The sequence below is a fragment of the Giraffa tippelskirchi genome, chromosome X, assembly GCF_054371585.1.
Source record: "Giraffa tippelskirchi isolate mGirTip1 chromosome X, T2T-mGirTip1v1.2.pri, whole genome shotgun sequence".
In the NCBI taxonomy this organism is placed as follows: Eukaryota; Metazoa; Chordata; class Mammalia; order Artiodactyla; family Giraffidae; genus Giraffa; species Giraffa tippelskirchi.
Genome location: NC_137289.1, coordinates 39,985,313 through 40,004,341, shown reverse-complemented (window position 1 = coordinate 40,004,341; position 19,029 = coordinate 39,985,313). Strand labels below are relative to the sequence as shown.

The 19,029-nt window shown below is 47.2% G+C and overlaps 1 protein-coding gene across 25 annotated transcripts in view; it reads left to right on the top strand.

Annotated features, from left to right (window-relative positions):
- The window catches only part of LOC145537065 (histone-lysine N-methyltransferase PRDM7-like), a 44,126-nt gene extending 43,117 nt beyond the window's left edge, over nt 1-1,009 (top strand). For 12 of the 25 annotated variants that reach the window (XM_081567574.1, XM_081567576.1, XM_081567579.1 and 9 more), the window contains one exon: nt 52-1,009. In XM_081567574.1, the coding sequence (XP_081423700.1) occupies nt 52-159 (108 nt within the window). In that variant the 3' untranslated portion in view covers nt 160-1,009. Of the gene's footprint in view, nt 1-35 lie in introns of all 25 variants that reach the window. The other 13 variants (XM_081567562.1, XM_081567563.1, XM_081567566.1 and 10 more) reach the window with 2 other exon arrangements.
- Nucleotides 1,010-19,029: the final 18,020 nt, after the last annotated feature.

Sequence of the window (19,029 nt, the reverse complement as noted above, 5' to 3'; positions counted from 1 at the left end):
GCCTTACGACGGCAAACCAGCTACCTGACCAAAAGCTTTCTCTTTCAGCAGAACCGAAGCCCAAGATCCACCCATGTGCCTCCTGCTCTCTGGCCTTCTCTAGTCAGAAATTCCTCAGCGAACATGTCCAACGCAATCACCCCTCTCAGACCCTCCTGAGACCATCTGCAAGAGACCACCTCCAAGCAGAGGATCACTGCCCAGGCAATCAAAATCAGCAGCAGCGATATTCTGATCCGCACAGCCCGAGTGACAAACCTGAGGGTCGCGAGGCCAAGGAAAGGCCCCAACCTTTGCTGAAAAGCAAAAGGCTGAAGAGGATTTCAAGGGCCTCTTCCTACTCGTCCTAGGGACAAATGGGGGGCTCTGGGATGCATGAGAGAATGACGGAAGAGCCCACCACAAGCCAGAAACTGAATCCAGAGGACACAGGCAAATTATTCATGGGGGCAGGGGTCTCGGGGATTATAAAAGCCAAGTGCGGAGAGTGTGGGCAAGTCTCCAAGGATAGGTCAAGTCTCATCACAAACCAGAGGACACACACAGGGGAGAAGCCCTATGTGTGCAGGGAGTGTGAGTGAGTCATGACCAACAAACCACATCTTAGCCACAGGAGGATTACTGCAGCCGCCCCATGCCTCAGCTCTAAGGGGGCCTCAGAGGAGGTCTATGACCCTTTACTGTCCCCAAGAGTATGAGAAGAGACTTCCCAGGTGGTCTAGTGGCCAAGACTCCAATGCAGAGACCCATGTTCAATACCTCATTAGGGAACTAGCTCCCACATGCTGCAACTAAGACACAGTGCAGCCGAATAAATTAATACATAAATAAATATTTTAAAGAAAAAGTGTGATAAGCCCAGAATTAATTGATTAAACAGACCTTCCACTTTCATGACAGGAGAGGAGGTAGATAAACAGCAGAGGGTTTCTTAAGTGTTCTGGAGATGTTCATGCCAATTGCCTTTGTGGGTTTTTTGTACTCCTAATAAATTTTGTCTCCAAACAAATCTGAAGCCCAGACTACGTACTTATTCCCCGCTTATTACTGAGAGCAGTGGGGTCCAGTGGTAGCTGAACCCCTGGGAAGGCATAATTCTGGAGCCAACTCAGTTAGGTCATGGAACAGTCAGTTCCTGGGTCCAGGGAGAGGAATCTAGGGTTTGAGACAGACTCACCAGGGAAGAGAATTTCCCGGCCTCCTGGGAAGTGTGGCCTCTCCTCCTTATAGACCACGACTCTCCTTTGGCCTCTCCTGGTTGCCCTCTGGTTTCCTCTGGCTTCTGTGGCCTCAGAGGTGAAGGCCTCGTGCACGTGTGTGTGCGCATGTGCGTGTGCCTTGCTCAGCCTGGGCCATCTGGTCTTTGCTGCTCCCCCAGGGTCATCACAGCATCTGGACTCCAGATTCGACCACAGGGGTCCAGTTTTCAGCCCTGCCCTCAGCAGCTGTGCGACCTGGGGCAAGATGCTCAACCTCTCTGTGTCTCTATTCTCATCTGTGATACACGGTGGAGGCAGCAGCATTTTAGTCTTATGCATAAGCACAGGGAGAATCTGGCAGAGGCTGGCTGAGAATGCAAGCCCCACCTTTGCTGTTCCTTGTGATGTTTTCTTTAACCTTTTATTATTTTTTAATTGAAGAATAATTGCTTTACAGAATTTTGTTTTCTGCATGTCCTTCAGCCCCCACACCTTCCAGCTCTTCAGAGCTAGACGAGGAAGGGGCCGTTTAGGCACTCGGCTGCCCTGATGAGTGGGTGTGAGGTCAGGGGTGCTAAGGGAGGGCGACCTCCCTTCCCACCACTGCCATTCCTGCTGAGCTGGGCAGCCCCAGAGCCCCTCCACAGACAGGCAGTGCCGACAGTAGTCCGCCCTGCCGAGAACAGAGCCTGGAGCCGCGTGTGCAGGAAGTCCCTGTCCAGCCCCCATCCCACCCCCACACGCAGGGTCCTCGAAGCCCACACAGCGGCTTCTCTGTGCACGGGCCTCGTACCTGTGTCCACGTGCTCTGGTCAACGCTGTCGCGACCTTGAAATTCTTAACTATGGAACAGTTCATCCTTACACGTCCCTTTTATGAGTAAAGTCTGATGGACCCTGGGGTGTGCTGTGAGCAGAGCAGATACGCACAGCACGGGTCCCAGGGGTGACCAGGCTGCACGAGGGGACAAGGTGGACACAAAGGCCCCCCGGTGAGTGAAGGTGGTGACGGCATCAGGAAGCCACACTTGCTTAGACCCAGAACTGAGCTCTGACACAGAGTGGAGGCAATGGCGTTCTAAAGAGTCGACCACACCCTCCCCTCTGTGAAGGACCTCTGCCCTGGCCTGATCCTTCCAGGATGTGTTCAGGAGGCTGAAGTTCGCCCGGTCACCAGAAGACACCAAGGGGACAGTGGGCTGCGGGACGGGGGGTGGAGGGTGCAAACTCCAGGACTGGGGGCAACAGCCCTCAGTTCCCTCCCTGTGCCAGGCTTCCGAAGCGTCTCTACACGAACCGTGTCAGTAATAACCAGCCACTATTATTTTCTCATTTCTTTCACGCTTTCTTAAAGGATCACGTTTGTCTGTGGCTTGGTTTCCCTACAGGAAGCGAAGCCGTATAGACTCCCCATCTTCTGTGGCTTTAGGCAGGGGCCACGGGAGGGAGAGTTAGGGGTGGTGCAGGCAGAGGGGCTTCAACTGAAATACGGTGGGGACCGAGAAACTTGCAGGGGCTTCTCACCTGCACCTCCCGCCGGAGCTGGGCCTGGAATCCCCTGGAAGCCTGAGCAATTCAAAGCTTCTCCCTCCCCTCTGCTCCCCTCTCTTCCCCTCAAAAAGCTGACTCCTGGGCCAGCCCACAACACCCCCAAATCCCCCATCACCCACAGCCCCTCACAGCCCCTCCCTCACAACAGTGGGACAACCTGCATGGTGGCAGGGATGGTGTGTGACCCCAGAGCTTGGGGTCTCAGCTGATCTTGAGCAAGGGGGCTGGTGCTTTACACAGCCTCCCAGCCCTAGGGAGCTGCCAGCAGCCACAAGCCACGATCTGAAGCGGGGTGGGGGGGGTGGGATGTGAGCTGCCTGAGGTCCCATCCTGTCCCCACGACAGCAGCCAGGCCTCATCTGATACCGTGACTGCTCTGCACGAGCACACAGGACTGTAGCAGTCACGGGGACAGGACAGCCAGCTGCCTCCACCGCAGGCTCCACTCTGACTGCAGCGGTCCCACGGCTGTACCAGCCCCGCCTGCACGCCGCTCTGCTTGTCTGCCAGAGCTCGGGGACCCTGCGTGAGTCGGTGAGGGCAGAGCTCCAGAGGCCAAGCCTGTCTTCAGCCGCCAGACCCACCCTGGTTGCCAGACTCATGAGCCCAACCGGAATCTGAAGCCTTTGGGAGAATGACACCGCAGATGCTGACCTCAGAGCTCAGACTCCTGAAAACTTACTAGACAGGTTGCTTTTAGTCTTTTTTTTAAGTAGGAGGTTGGCAGGAAGGGGAGAGGAGAATGACTTCCTTGGTGGTGCAGTGGTTAAGAATCCAGCTACCAATGCAGGAGACATGGGTTCAATCCCCGATCTGGGAAGATCCCACCTGCCATGGAGCAACTAAGCCCATGCACAACTACTGCAGCCATGAAATTAAAAGACGCTTCCTCCTTAGAAGAAAAGTTATGACCAACCTAGCATATTAAAAAGCAGAGACGTTACTTTGCCAACAAAGGTCCATCAGTCAAGGCCATGGTTTTTCCACTAGTCATGTATGGATGTGAGCGTTGGACTATAAAGAAAGCTGAGCGCCGAAGAATTGATGCTTTTGAACTGTGGTGTTGGAGAAGACTCTTGAGAGTCCCGTGGTCTTCAAGGTGATCGAACCAGTCCATCCAAAAGGAAATCAGTCCTGAATATTTATTGGAAGGACTGATGCTGAAGCTGAAACTCCAGTCCTTTGGCCACCTGATGCGAAGAGCTGACTCATTTGAAAAGACCCTGATGCTGGGAAAGATTGGAGGAGGGAGGAGAAGGGGACGACAGAGGATGACATGGTTGGATGGCATCACTGACTCAATGGACATGAGTTTGAGTAAACTCCGGGAGTTGGTGATGGACAGGGAGGCCTGGTGTGCTGCAGTCCATGGGGTCACAAAGAGTCGGACACGGTTGAGCGACTGAACTGAACTGATTCTTAAAGATCTTATTCAGAAAATCAAAAGACAAGCCACAATCTGAGAGAGAAGTATTTGCAAAGCTCACATCCGATGAAGGATTTGGACTCAAAATAGACAAAGACCTCTTGAACAACCCCATAAAAAATGAGTAAAGATCTGAACAGACACCCAGCCAAAAAAAAAAAAAAATACAGATCGTCAAAAACAAAAGCATGCTCAACATCATACACCATTAGGGAATTACAAATTAAAATCATGAGATATCACATCACACATGTTATTAGGACCCCGTCATACCAATTACTGGAGGCTGAGGAACAGCAGGAATGCCCCCTCACTGCTGGTGGGACACATGCACAGCCACTTTGTAACACAGTTGGGCAGTTTTCTCTGAAGCTAAACAAACCTCACCTTGGGATCCAACAATTGCTATTTCCAGTATTTAAGAAACTGCTTTGAAAAATCCATGCCCAAATGCAAACAAAGATGAACTTATGCACAGCAGCACTATTCATAGTAGTTAAAAACTTGAGGGCAAGTAGAGTAGGCCACCCCAAAATAAGCCTATCTGGTGTGAGGATTATTTACGTTGGCTTAGAGGAAAAAAAAAAAAAAAAAAAAAAAAGAGGACTCTCAGTAAACTAAGTAGCAATTGCCTTTTGTGAAGGACATTTACAACAGAGAAATCTCTGCATTTAAGGCTTGCCCCTGTTTGCACCAGAAATAGAAGGATAATTAACTCAAGTAACTCATCAATGGGAAGGTCCCATCTTAAATCTACCAACAATCATCCTTCTTTACTGTGTCTTGCATGATAACTTTCCATAAGTGGCTTCTCCCATTCCCCAAGGTCTTACTTCTGTCTTCAGCTGAAGAAGGTATTTAAGGTGATGGCTTAGGACATTTCAGGGACTGACTCAGTTTTCTTGGGTAGCTCCCCTGTATACAGTAGGCATTTGTTGTTTTAGTCACTAAGTCATGTTCAACTCTGGGATCCCATGGGCTGTAACCCCCCAGGCTCCTCTGTCTATGGGATCCCTCGGGCAAGAATACTGGAGTGGGCTGCCAACTCCTTCTCCAGGGGATCTTCACAACCCAGGGATCAAACCCGTCTCTCCTGTTTTGCAGGCGGATTCTTTACCACTAAGCCACCAAGGAAGCATAGAGGAGGTATGCTTCTGTTTTTTCTCCTGGTGATTTGTCTTTATTATGTAAGGGCAGAATGAAAATTGTTTTTCCTCCCATACACATGCAATGGAGTATTACTCAGCAGTAGAAAGGAATGAACCACCAACCCTCAAAAGGCATGGTTAATGTCACTTGCATATTACTCAGTGAAAGAACGCAGTCTGAAGAGACAGCGTGCAGCATGACCTCATTTATGAGGGATGGGCTCGGTTTGGTGGGTCCTCCCGTTTCCTGGATCTCAGAGGGAGCAGGCTCCAGGGGGCCGTGGAGCAGGTATGTGGAGTTCTGCTGCAGATAAGAAATCCAAACTGAAATAGAGGTGAATATCTTATGATTTCTCCAAAATAGTTACAGAACAATCAACTGGAAACCACATAAAATGAAATGACTGCAAACACAAACTGTAAAACTTACACCAAATTCACTCAGATTTATTTAAAATGCAAAACAATCAAAATTACGTGTATATATAAGAAAATATACATGACCTTGGCGTTGGTCTGCAGATCATGAGCTCTGAGTTTTAACACAGAAAACGCCAATATACAAAAGAAAAAAATATTGTGGACTTTATAAAATTAAAGATTTCTCCCCTGAAAGACCTTATTCAGAAAGTCTAAAGACAAGCCACAAACTGGGAGAAAAATATTTGGAAACACATATCTAATAAAGGATTTGGACCTAAAATAGACAAAGACCTCTAAAACAGCCCCAGTTAAAAAAAAAAAAAAAGAAAGAAAGAAAGGGTAAGGATCTAAACAGAAACACCTGGCCAAAGGAGATATGCAGATGCTACATATCATACAAAAATTATACAAAAAGTATCATACTACTAGGGAATAACAATGAAAATCATGAGATAACACACCGCACCTATTAGCACTGCTGTGCTCTGAATATATGACAGTAGCGATTGCTGGAGGGTAAGGAACAACAGAAGCTCTCCTTCAGTGCTGGTGGTGTTGCAGGAAGGGGGACCCCTTCCAGGCCCTGAAACTGGGCTCTTGTCTAACACTCGGAAATGAATTGTCCGAGGAGACACACGTGCTGACAAAGAAAGAGATTTTATTGGGAAGGGCGCCCAGTTGGAGAGCAGTAGGGGAGGGGAACCCAGATTTTATGGTGATGGGATTCGTTTCTGGATTGTCTTTAGCCAGTCATTCTGACTCAGAGTCCTGCCTGGTGGTGCTGAAGGAGGAAAGTAGGCCGAACAGATTCCATCTTGAAAATCAGTCTCCATCTTGAAGCCACTGTGAACTTTGGACTATATGCCTGGGTGCTCACCTGATGGACACTAAATTATGTGCCCACTACCCATGCAACGACATAACAATTGGAAAACCGACCCCCGGATAAAAGGCCTTCAGGATTCGTACCGAGACATCCCGTCACCAAGGGAGTGTACTAATTTACCCCAAAGCAAAACAAATTCTCTGTACAATACGTATTGATATCTGTTACCCTGTTTATCCAACTAAGACTTACTGCATATAAATCATAGCTAGCAGTAGCAGCAGTAGCCTTGATTGTATCTCTCCTTTACACTATCCAGACTAGTTTCAAGGGATCTGGGGATGTGGGTTTGGGCACGTACACTTATGGTATATACGGTTGTCACCAAAACTGGTCGGGGTCCTTGGCTAAGAGGAGACTGTGCCTTGAACCCACCAGGGTAATAAATTGCACTCCACTATTTGCGTTGTCCTTCTGAGTGAGTTTGCTTCCCGGAGAGCGTGGCTAAAACAGTGCACACCCTGTTCTGCCAAGATGGATGCCAGCGTGGATTCTGGGAGGTGGTCGGACATGTGGTGTCTCCTTTTGACCTTTCCCGAACTCTTTCGGTTGGTGGTGGCTTATGAGTTCCGTGTTCCTTACCAGGACCTCCAGTCGTAAAACAACTCATGCATATGGTTACCATGGTGCCTGGGCAGGGTGGACGGTTTCAGTCAGGGTGCCTCCCCTAACAGTGGGATGCATGAACAGCCACTTTGTAAGACAGCCGGGCAGTTTTTTCCAAAGCTAAACAAGTCTCACCTTGGGATGCTCAGTATTTCGTCAACCGCTCTGAAAACCTCTCTCCAAATTCAAACAAGGATGAAATTATGCACAGCAGCACTATTCATAATAGCTAAAAACTTGCACAAATAGGGATATCCTTCAATAGATGAATGCACAAGCAAAGTGGGATACATCCATGTCAAGGCAAATAGAATATGCCACCTCAAAATATGCCTTTCTGGCATAAGGAATATTTCAGTCTCATTAAAAACAAACAAACAAACAAAACCCAGGAATCTCAGAAAACTGTATGGAGATTCCTTGGCTGTGAAGGACATTTACAATAGAGAAATTTCCATATTTAGGGGCTGTCCCTCTTTGCACCAGAAATAGAAGGACGATTAAACCTCAAGTAGCTCTTTTCGAAGGGAGGAGCCCTGACTTAAATCTGCAAACAGTCATACCCTTCTTTACTGTGTTTTGCCTGATAACCTGCCAAAACTGGCTCCCCCTCCCCCAAGGACTTTCTCCTATTGTTTTTCTCTGAAGATAGTATTTTAAATAATGGCCTTGGACGTTGCAGGGAGTACCTCACTTTTTCTGGGTAGCTCCTGTATATATAGGAGGTGTGTGCTTAGTCGCTCAGTCATGTCTGACTCTTTGCGACTCCATGGACTGTATAACCTGCCAGGCTCCTCTGTCCAGGGGGTTCTCCAGGCAAGAACACTGGAGTGCGTTGCTGTGCCCTCCTCCATGGGAATCTTCCCAACCCAGGGATCGAACCCAGGTCTTCCGCATTGCAGGTGGATTCTTTACCATCGGAGCCGCCAGGAAAACCCATACAGGAGGTATACAGGTTATTAAACTTCTGGTTTTCTCCTGGGAATCGGTTTCTTCTTTTTTACAGGGGAAGTCTCTACCAAGAATCTGGAACGGTAGAAGGAAAATTGTTTTTCTTTACAAGCATATGCAATGGAACACTGCTCAGCAATAGAAAGGAATGAACCATCAACTCATACATTGTTAGTGACAGAATCCAGCCTAAAGAAGCTGCACACACTATTGAACTCAACGAGGCAGCAGTTGTAACCAGGGAGGGTTAATTTTAAATTTACACTGGATCTACGACTTTAACCCTTTTTTATTATACTAAATATACATAATGGCCTGCCTCTGGGAGATAATCTGAGCCCCCTATGAAGGACTGTAAGGAAGTGAGACTAACACATCCCCCTGCCTGAGGCTTGCCATTCTAGGAGACATCTGCAAGGATTGAAAAGTCTTTTTGCTTTGTTTTCTCACCTCCCTCATTTCTGATCCATAAAAGAGCCTGGGCATCCGGCCCTGACAAGATGGATATTTTGAGGCACTAGCCTGCCGTCTTCTCCGTCAGCTGGCTCCCCAATTAAAGTCTCTTCCTTGCCTCAACACCTCGTCTCTTGGATTCACTGGCCTGTTGTGCGACGAGCCGAGTGAGCTTGGACTTGGTAACACGGTGAGCAGGGCATGAAGCAGGATCTTAACTCCCTGCCCAGGAACTGAACCTGGCCAGCCTGGATGAAAACCAGGAATCCTAGACACCAGAGCAGCAAGGGCTACAGGCTAGAAGATATTTTCCCTTGACTCTTTGTCCCAGGGAAAAATGCATTTATCCCGGAGGCAGAAACTGTAAATGCAAGTATGAAATTCATTATTACAGACATAGACAAGTGGGAGAGCACATAGAGAAACAATTTGTTTAGCTGAGACAGAAGCAAAGCAGAGATGCACATCTGGAGAGAAAGTGTGTGGGCAGCCCCCCTGGTGAGGAGGAGCACAGTAAAGAGGCGGTTAAGTCATTAATACGGGTCAGTTTTTCCGGGTCTTTGTCTTCCTTCAGCCAGTTATCTGGTTTCTTTTTCAACCTGATCTATGCTGGGACCCTCCCCTTGGTATGCACACACCCCTCAGGCAAGATGGATCTCGAAGTGAAGGCTTCTGGGAGGCGCAAGACTCATTATGGCCTGGCATTGTCCCCAGACTTTTAACCCACAGAGAGCCTTCCTGTGCATGTGTAGTGTCTCCTTTGTCCCAAAAGAGGGGGAGCAGCGATTCCTGAATCCTTTTCTCACACAGGGTTTTGCCCCTCTTTGTCCTTGCCTTGACTATTACCTTGACTATTGCCATGACTGTTACTTTAAGGTGTTTCCAAGAGACAAACCCTGGCTGTTTACCCTGTTTCTCTTGTTACTTACATTTCAGAGGGCAAACAGGAGGCTGATTGTAAATGCCTTAACCGGAGTCCAGCTATCTCTTGTCTCAGGAAATGCTAACAGTTGTGAGTATCCAGCTGAAGCCCACTTCTTCATGCCCCGTGAAATGCAAACAGGAGGCCAGTTGCTAGTGTCTAACCTGGAGCCCAGCTATCTCCTACATCATTATGACCCCATTTATGACATGCTGGATGAGGCAAAGCTACACAGATAATAAGCAGATCATGGGGTGGGGGTTTAAAGGATTCCATGTGATACTTTAGAATGGATACCTGTCATATGCATTTGTCTAAGCCTGCAGATTTGTATCGGAGAAGGCAATGGCAACCCACTGCAGTCTTCTTGCCCGGAGAATCCCGGGGACGACGGAGCCTGGTGGGCTGCCGTCTATGGGGTCGCACAGAGCCGGACACGACTGAAGCGACTTAGCAGCAGCCGCAGCAGCAGATTTGTATAGCCCAAGGGGTCGATTATAATCCATTTGATTTTAGTTATTTGGGGTGTAGGAGTGGAACACACAACGTGACATCGCATCTAACTGTAATAGAACTACATAAAAAAACCTCACTGCACAGGATGAGGCAGAAGGTGCTGACAACTTTGGAAATGAGCAGAATCTGTAGACTAAAGGCAAAATGGAGCTTTCATAAGCAGTGGGCTTTATTTTACAGAGGTCTTTCCAGGGTGTGGTAGCTAAGACTGCTCAAACCTCTGAACATGTCATCTGGAAAGGAGCAACACACAGAGACACGGCGGCTGGTGGGCGTCGGGTTCCTCACTGTGGGACTGACAGTGACACAGAAAGGAAGAGAGGGCCTCTGCCCTGGTGACCCTGGATCTGGGCTTCCTGGGAGGATGACGTGGGGAGCTGACTGGCTGGGGAAACGCACAGACCTCTGCACTGGGAAGGCCCTGCACAAGTGGGAACCTCACGCCCCATGTTTCCCCCATACCCGCTGGAAACACTCAGCCCTCCATGATCTGCGAGGTGCAGATTTTAAGACATTCTTGACCCCAGGCAGGTACAGGAGTGTGAGGGTCTTACTTACCCCTAAGCTGTCCCAGAAGCCAGGCCCTGGAGCCTGGAGCCAGGATGGGGATGCCTGGGCCTCTAGCCAGCAGCTGGTTGGAAGGAGGAGCCAGTCCTGAGGGCAAGAGCTCCCTGTCGTCTGTGAGCCCCGGTGCCCTGACGGGACTCATCCCCAGTGGGGACACGGGCGGGGCCTGCAGTGGTTCTGTTTTCCCCAGGGACTCTTTGATGAAAAGGCTCCCCGGGTGGTTCAGTGGTAAAGAACCCACCTGCCAATGCAGGAGACGTGGGAGAAGGGGATTCGATCCCTGGGTTGGGAAGATTCTCTGGAGGAGGAAATGGCAGCCCACTGCAGTATTCTTGCCTGGAAAATCCTATGGACAGAGGAGCCTGGTGGGCTACAGTCTATGGGGTCGCGAAGAGTCGGACACAACTGAGTGACTTCACTTCACTTTTCACTTCACATTCTGTCCCTAAATAGCAAGTTCCAATCTCCATATTAGGCAAGGTGGGCAATCAAAAGACCCCCAACCAATGAGAACACCATCCCATCTCATAGGAACTTTCTTTGTCCTGAGACTATAACCATTGGGTGCAAGCCCAGGAAAGAGATCAGCTCTTCCTGGTCAGTCAGGAAGTCTGCCCGCTGGCTCATCAGTGGCCCTCCCTACCTCAGTCCTCTGTTCTCAGCAAATTCTCTCTTCTAAAATACCGTCTGCTCTGCCTGTGTGTCTCTCTGTCTCTCTCCCTGCCATGTAAGGACACAGTGTTGCACATATTATCCTTTGCTTACCCTCACAACGCTCCCTTGCCCTTGTAGTTACATATCAGAAAGGCCGCAGAGTAACTGAACTGCTAGACTCAATTACTGGGCTATTAACACCAGCCTAGGACTGTTTTTGACAAGATCCTAGCACCTCTGTTCCTCATCACTGAGTCCTGACTGCAAGCCCTCGTCTTATATAGGCCCCTGGACTCCTCATGGGAGGGGGTGCAGTTCTCGAAGCATGACCCTACGGGGTTCCCCTCTCCACTGACTGGAAATTTCTTTTAGGAAGTTCTATGTTCTGTAACGTCAGAGTTAAATTGTTATGCCTTCAAAATTTGTATAAGGCATCCAGCACAAACCTTTTTCAATTTATAAATCGAGCCAAAGTAAAATTCCTATTTTTAAGTAAGAGGTTCTGGGATCACCAGAGTAAAGCTGAGGAAGTCAGGCCCTTTTTGCCTCAGTTCAGTTCAGTCACTCAGTCGTGTCCGGCTCTTTCCGACCCCATGGACCGCAGCACACCAGGCCTCCCCGTCCATCACCGACTCCCGGAGCTTACTCAAACTCATGTCCATTGAGTCAGTGATGCCATCCAACCATCTCATCCTCTGTCATCCCCTTCTCCTCCTGCCTTCAATCCTTCCCAGCATCAGGGACTTTCTCAGTGAGTCAGTATTCCCATCAGGCGGCCAAAGTATTGGAGCTTCAACGTCAGCATCAATCCGACCAATGAATATTCAGGACTGATTTCCTTTAGGATGGACTGGTTGGATCTCCTTGCAGTCCAAGGGACTCTCAAGAGTCTTCTCCAACACCACAGTTCAAAACCACCAATTCCACGGCGCTCAGTTTTTTTATGGTCCAACTCTCACGTCCATACACGACTACTGAAAAAACCATAGCTTTGACTAGACAGACTTTTGTCAGCAAAGTATGTCTCTTCTTTTTAATGTGCTGTCTAGGTTGGTCATAGCTTTTCTTCCAAGGAGGGAGTGTCTTTTAATTTCATGGCTGCAATCACCAACTACAGTGATTTGGGAGCTCAAGGTGGGGGTGGGGGGGGGAAGCACACTCCCTGCTTCCATCAGTTCCTCATCTATATGCCATGAAGTGATGGGACCGAATGCCACGTTCTTCGTTTTTGAATGTTGAGTTTTAAGCTAGCTTTTTCAGTCTCCTCTTTCACTTTCATCAAGATGCTATTTAGTTCTTCACTTTCTGCCATAAGGGTGCTGTCATCTGCGTAACTGAGGTTATTCAGGCAGCCTCTCCCTCTCCTGGTGCTGGGAATCCCAGTTCCAGCCTCCTGCCTGAGGATGCAGCCTTCTAACGCCTAAGAACTCCCAGCAGTGCACTGTGGACCCTGAAGGGACTCATCTGGAAGGGAGGTTTGTGAGATGCTGTAGGGGGAAAGGAGTGAGACCAGGGCCTGTCTTCTTTGCTCAGGCACATCCCGCTCATTTATTGCACAGCCCAGGAAGCCAGCTGGCCCTAAGGCTCCGCTTGCCCCTGGAATCCAAAGGTGGGCCTGGGAAAGTGCTGCCACCTTGTGGCCATTGTCTGTAACTACAACATGACCACAGGCACCTCAGCTCAATCCACAAGGCCTGGGCTTCCCTTCCAGCCAGCTGCCCCCAGGGAATGGCAGCTGATGTTCAGGAAGCCAACTGCCAAAGGAAAATCGCCCTCACACCCTTAAAGGAGAGGAAAGAAAGAAAAAAACAGAAAGCACAGATGCACCCAACCTCCCCCACCAAACAAGGCGCTCAGCATCCCTAATTACCGCAGGAATGCCAATCCAAAGAACAATGGGAAATCACATTGCAACACTCACAAATGCCAACATGGCAAGGCTATAGGCAATCAACGTGGCAGAGAGTCTGGAGGAAGAAGAACCGCCCTGGACTGCGGGTGGGAGCGCCCATTGACAGCAGCCGCTAGAAGGGAGACGGCAGACTCTGAACGCCTGAAAGAAACACTCTCAAGTCAGGCCTTGTGTCATTCCCGCACCTTGGCCTGTATCCTGAGAGCTCCATCGATCAAAAGGCACATGCACCCCAACAGACCGCCAGCACTGCTTCCTTCAGGAGCCTAGATGCACAACCTGCAAAATCCCCAACGAGAGACTGAAGCTTAAAGAAAATGTTGTGCACAGATCCGGTAGACGGTGTCTCACTCACAGAAAAAATGATACGGGAAGTAGGGAGCTCTAACCCTGGGAGACACGGATGGATGGCCCACGAAGGATCACAGGCCAAGAGTAGTCAGGCAGGCAGAGGAAGAACTGGGTATATGAGGTCTAGTCTAGGCCAAGTGAGGACAGACATAGAAGGCAACAAATTGACATCCCAGAAAGAGACGCTGAGAATTCAAAGTCAAAAAAAGGGTTTTGGAAAGAAAGAAAGAGCACGGCCTGGGACAAATTAGCAGGTAAGTACCCAAAGCGAAAGCAGATCTGTACCTGTAATGAATCACCCACGTGGACTGTACCCTTTCCTCCTCCCTTCCATCCACACAGACATACAACTCTGTAGCTCTAAGAGATGATCCAGTTATCTGTTATCTTCCTGCTTTCCATTGGCAAAAATAAAGTACCTGAGGTAGAAAAGGCATGAAGACCTGATGCTCACCACTCTGCCCGACCTCCTAAGGCAGATAGTCCCCCCAACACCATAGAGAAAACCCACAGATGACTTCATACCTGAATCAGGCGACTGTGCAGTGACAACCGTCACAGCAGGTCAATTAGACTATGCTGCGGGTAGTATTGGCAAGATGTTAAAGAAAAGGGAAGGAAAGCAGTGTCTACTGTATGACGTTCGACCTCCCTAACTTGGGATGCTACCGCATCCCTGGAGGCTGAGCAGGCTTGAGTCCCACTGCTGAACTGGGGTGGGGTCAGAACAGTCTGGCAGTGAACAATTTTTAAAGGTTTAGTGTGTGCTGTGTCAGGCTGGGACAAGATTACATTGTGGGATTGAGGCCGCTAGGAATTTCAAGGCAAAATTAAACCAGTCTTCACCTCTGCTGGTCCTGGGATCTTAGCTCAAGCCTCCTTCCTGACAACGCTGCCTCCTGGAATATAAGCACCCTCAGTAGTGTACTGTGGACCCTGAAAAGATTAGTCTGGATTGGGTGTTTTTATGATGCTTTATGGGGAAATAGTAGTGAGACTCAAGGCCTTTTCTATTTGTTCAGGTAGAATCCAGACAGATAGTTCAGGTAGAATCCAAAAACACAGAAAACTAATTAAACTGGTCACAACAACCACAGCCTTGTCTAACTCAAAGAAACTATGAGCCATGCCATGTAGGGCCACCCGAGACAGACGGGTCATGGTGGAGAGTTCTGACAAAATGTAGTCCACTGGAGATGGGAAAGGCAAACCACTTCAGTATTCTTGCCTTGAGAATTCCATGAACAGTACGAAAAGGCAAAAATATATGACACTGAAAGATAAACTCCCCAGGTCAGTAGGTGCCCAACATGCTACTGGAGAAGAGGAGAGAAATAGCTCCAGGAAGAACGAAGAGACAGAGTCAAAGTGGAAACAATGCCCAGTTGTGGATGTGACTGGTGATGGAAGTAACATCCCATGCTATAAAGAGCAATATTGCATAGGAACCTGGAATGTTAGGTCCATGAATCAAGGTAAATTAGAAGTGGTCAAACAGGGGATGGCAAGAGTGAACATCAACATTTTAGGAATCAGTGAACTGAAATGGACTGGAATGGGCAAATTTAACTCAGATGACCATTATATCTACTACTGTGGCCAAGAATCCCTTAGAAGAATGGAGTAGCCCTCACAGTCAACAGAAGAGTTGGAAATGCAGTACTTGGGTACAGTCTCAAAAATGACAGAATGGGGAACACATGTAAACCCATGGCTGATTCATGTCAATGTATGGCAAAAACCACTACAATATTATAAAGTAATTAGCCCCCAACTAAAATAAATAAATTTATTAAAAAATAAATAAAACCATGTCTACAATCCCCCCCCCAAAAAAAATGACAGAATGATTTCTGTTCGTTGCCAAGACAAACCATTCAGTATCACAGTTCCAAATCCAGGCCCCAACCAGTAATGCTGAAGAAGCTGAAATTGAATTATTCTATGAAGACCTACAAGATGTTCTAGAACTAATACCCAAAAAAGATGTCCTTTTCATCATAGGGGACTGGAATGCAAAAGTAGGGAGTCAAGAGATACCTGGAGGAACAGGCAAAATTGGCCTGGGAGTACAAAATGAAACAGGGCAAAAGCTAACAGAGTTTTGCCAAGAGAACACACTGGTCATAGCAAACACCCCTTCCAACAACACAAGAGAAGACTCTACACACGGACATCACCAGATGGTCAATACCGAAATCAGATTGATTATATTCTTCGCAGCCAAAGATGGAGAACCTCTATACAGTCAGGAAAAAACAAGACCGGGAGCTGACTGTGGCTCCGATCATGAACTCCTTATTGCCAAATTCAGACTTACATGGAAGAAACTAGGGAAAACCATTAGACCATTCAGGTATGACCCAAATCAAATCCCTTACAATTCTACAGTGGAAGTGAGAAATAGATTCAAGGGATTAGATCTGATAGACAGAGTGCCTGAAGAACTATGGATGGAGGTTCGTGACACTGTACAGGAGACAGGGATCAAGACCATCCCGAAGAAAAAGAAATGCAAAAAGGCAAAATGGTTGTCTAAGGAGGCCCTAAAAATAGCTGTGAAAAGAAGAGAAGCAAAAGGAAAAGGAGAAAAGGAAAGATATACCCATTTGAATGCAGAGTTCCAAAGAAGAGCAAGCAGAGATAAGAGAGCCTTCCTCAGGGATCAATGCAAAGAAATAGACGAAAACAATAGAATGGGAAAGACTAGAGATCTCCTCAAGAAAATTAGAGATACTAAGGGAATATGTCATGCAAAAATGGGCACAATAAAGGACAGAAATGGTGTGGATCTCACAGAAGCAGAAGATATTAAGAAGAGGTGGCAAGAATACACAGAACTATACAAAAAACATCTTCATGACCCAGATAACCACGATGGTGTGATCACTCATCTAGAGCCAGGCATCCGGGAATGTGAAGTCAAGGGGGCCTTAGGAAGCATTGCTACAAAAAGCTAGTGGGTGTGATAGAATTCCAGTTGAGCTATTTCAAATCCTAAAAGATGATGCTGTGAAAGTGCTGCACTCAATATGCCAGCAAATTTGGAAAACTCAGCAGTGGCCACAAGACTGGAAAAGGTCAATTTTCATTCCAATCCCAAATAAGGGCAAGGCCAAAGAATGTTCAAACTACCGCACAATTGCACTCATCTCACATGCTAGCAAAGTAATACTCAAAATTCTCCAAGCCAGGCTTCAACAGTACATGAACCATGAACTTCCAGATGTTCAAGCTCGATTTAGAAAGGCAGAGGAACCAGAGATGAAATTGCCAACATCCACTGGATCATAGAAAAAGCAAGAGAATTCCAGAAAAACATTTTCTTTATTGATTACGTCAAAGCCTTTGACTGTGTGGATCACAACAAAGTGTGGAAAATTCTTCAAGAGATGGGGATCCCAGACCACCTGAACTGCCTCCTGAGAAGTCTGTATGCAGGTCAAGAAGCAACAGTTAGAACCAGACATGGAACAATGGACTGGCTCCAAATGGGGAAAGGAGTACCTCAAGGCTGTACATTATCACCCTGCTTATTTAACTATATGCAGAGTACATCGTGTGAAATGCTGGGCTGGAGGAAGCACAAGCTGGAATCAAGATTGCCGGGGGAAATATCAATAACCTCAGATACAGATGACACTACCCTTTCGGCAGACAGTGAAGAGGAACTAAAGAGCCTCCTGATGAAAGTGAAAGAGGAGAGTGAAAAAGCGGTCTTAAAACTCAACATTCAAAAAACCAAGACCATGGCATCTGGTCCCATCACTTCATGGCAAATAGATGGGGAAACAATGGAAAAATAACAGACTTTATTTTTGGGGGCTCCAAAATCACTGCAGATGGTGGCTGCAGCCATGAAATTATAAGATGCTTGATCCTTGAAAGAAAAGTTATGACCAACCTAGACAGCATATTAAAAAGCAGAGACAATATTTTGCCGACAAAGGTCTGTCTAGTCAAAGCTATGGTTTTTCCAGTAGTCATGTATGGATGTGAGAGTTGGACCATAAAGAAAGCTGAATGCCAAAGAATTGATGCTTTTGAACTGTGGTGTTGGAGAAGACTCTTGAGAGTTCCTTGGAATGCAAGGAGACCCAACCAGTCCATCCTAAAGGAAATCAGTCCTGAATATTCTTTAGGAGGACTGACACTGAAGCTGAAACTCCAATACTTTGGTAACATGACGCGAAGAACTGACTCATTGGGAAAGACCCTGATGCTGGGAGAGATTGAAGGCAGGAGGAGAAGGGGATGACAGAGGATGAGATGGTTGGATGGCATCACCAACTCAACGGACATGAGTTGGAGCAAGCTCTGGGCATTGGTGATGGACAGGGAAGCCTGGCATGCTGCGGTCCATGGGGTCACAAAGAGTCAGACACGACTGAGCAACTGAACAACAAGATGTGCTACACGTATACGGTAGACTATTTCTCACTCATATAAAACTGCCACTGAAGTTAGGGAATTATGACACTGGTAGTCACAGGGATGGAGTTTGAAGGATCATGCACTAAGGCAGAGGTAGAACATGGTGTATGAGGTATTGTCCAGGTAAACTAAAAAAAAGATGTGCAAGCCAACAAATTTCCAATTCTGAAAGAGACTCTGAGAATTCAAATCAAACAAACGGTTCCAGAAAAAAATTGAAGTGAAGGGATGGGATGCATTAGGAGGTCCATACCTAAATTGACAAGAAATCAATATATGTAACAAGTAATCCACAAGGAAAATCCTCTGCCTTCCTTCCTTCATTCCTTCCTTCAACATATGCACAGAAATCTTTGTCTCTAAGAGATAATTCATCAAATTTATCTCCTATCTTCCTGTTTATATTCACAGAAAAGTGTATCTGATATAAATAACTCACAAGGACCTGATACTCACCACTCTGCTCAACCTTCTAAGGCAAAAAGTCGGGGAAAAAAAAGTAGAGATTTCATAGATAACTTGCATTCCAGTCCCTATGATGAAAAGGACATCTTTTTTTGGTGTTAGTTCTGGGAGGTCTTCACAGAATCGGTATTTCAGCTTCTTCAGCATTAGAGGTTGGGGCATAGACTTGGATTACTTTGATATTCAATGAATTGCCTTGGAAATGAACAGAGTTCATTCTGTTGTTTTTGAGACTGCAGTCAAGTACTGCATTTCACATTCTTTTGTTGACTATCAGGGCTACTCCATTTCTTCTCAGGGATTCTTGCCCACAGTAGTGGATATAATGGTCATCTGAATTAAAGTCACTCATTCCCACCCATCTTAGTTCACTTACTCCTCAAATGTCAATGTTCACTCTTGCCATCTCCTTCTTGACCACATCTAATTTACCTGGATTCATAGACCTAACATTCCAGGTTCCTATGCAATATTGCTCTTTACAGCATCGGACTTTACCCCCAGACACACCCACAACTGTTTCCGTTTTGACTTAGCCTTTTCATTCCTTCTGGATTTATTTCTTC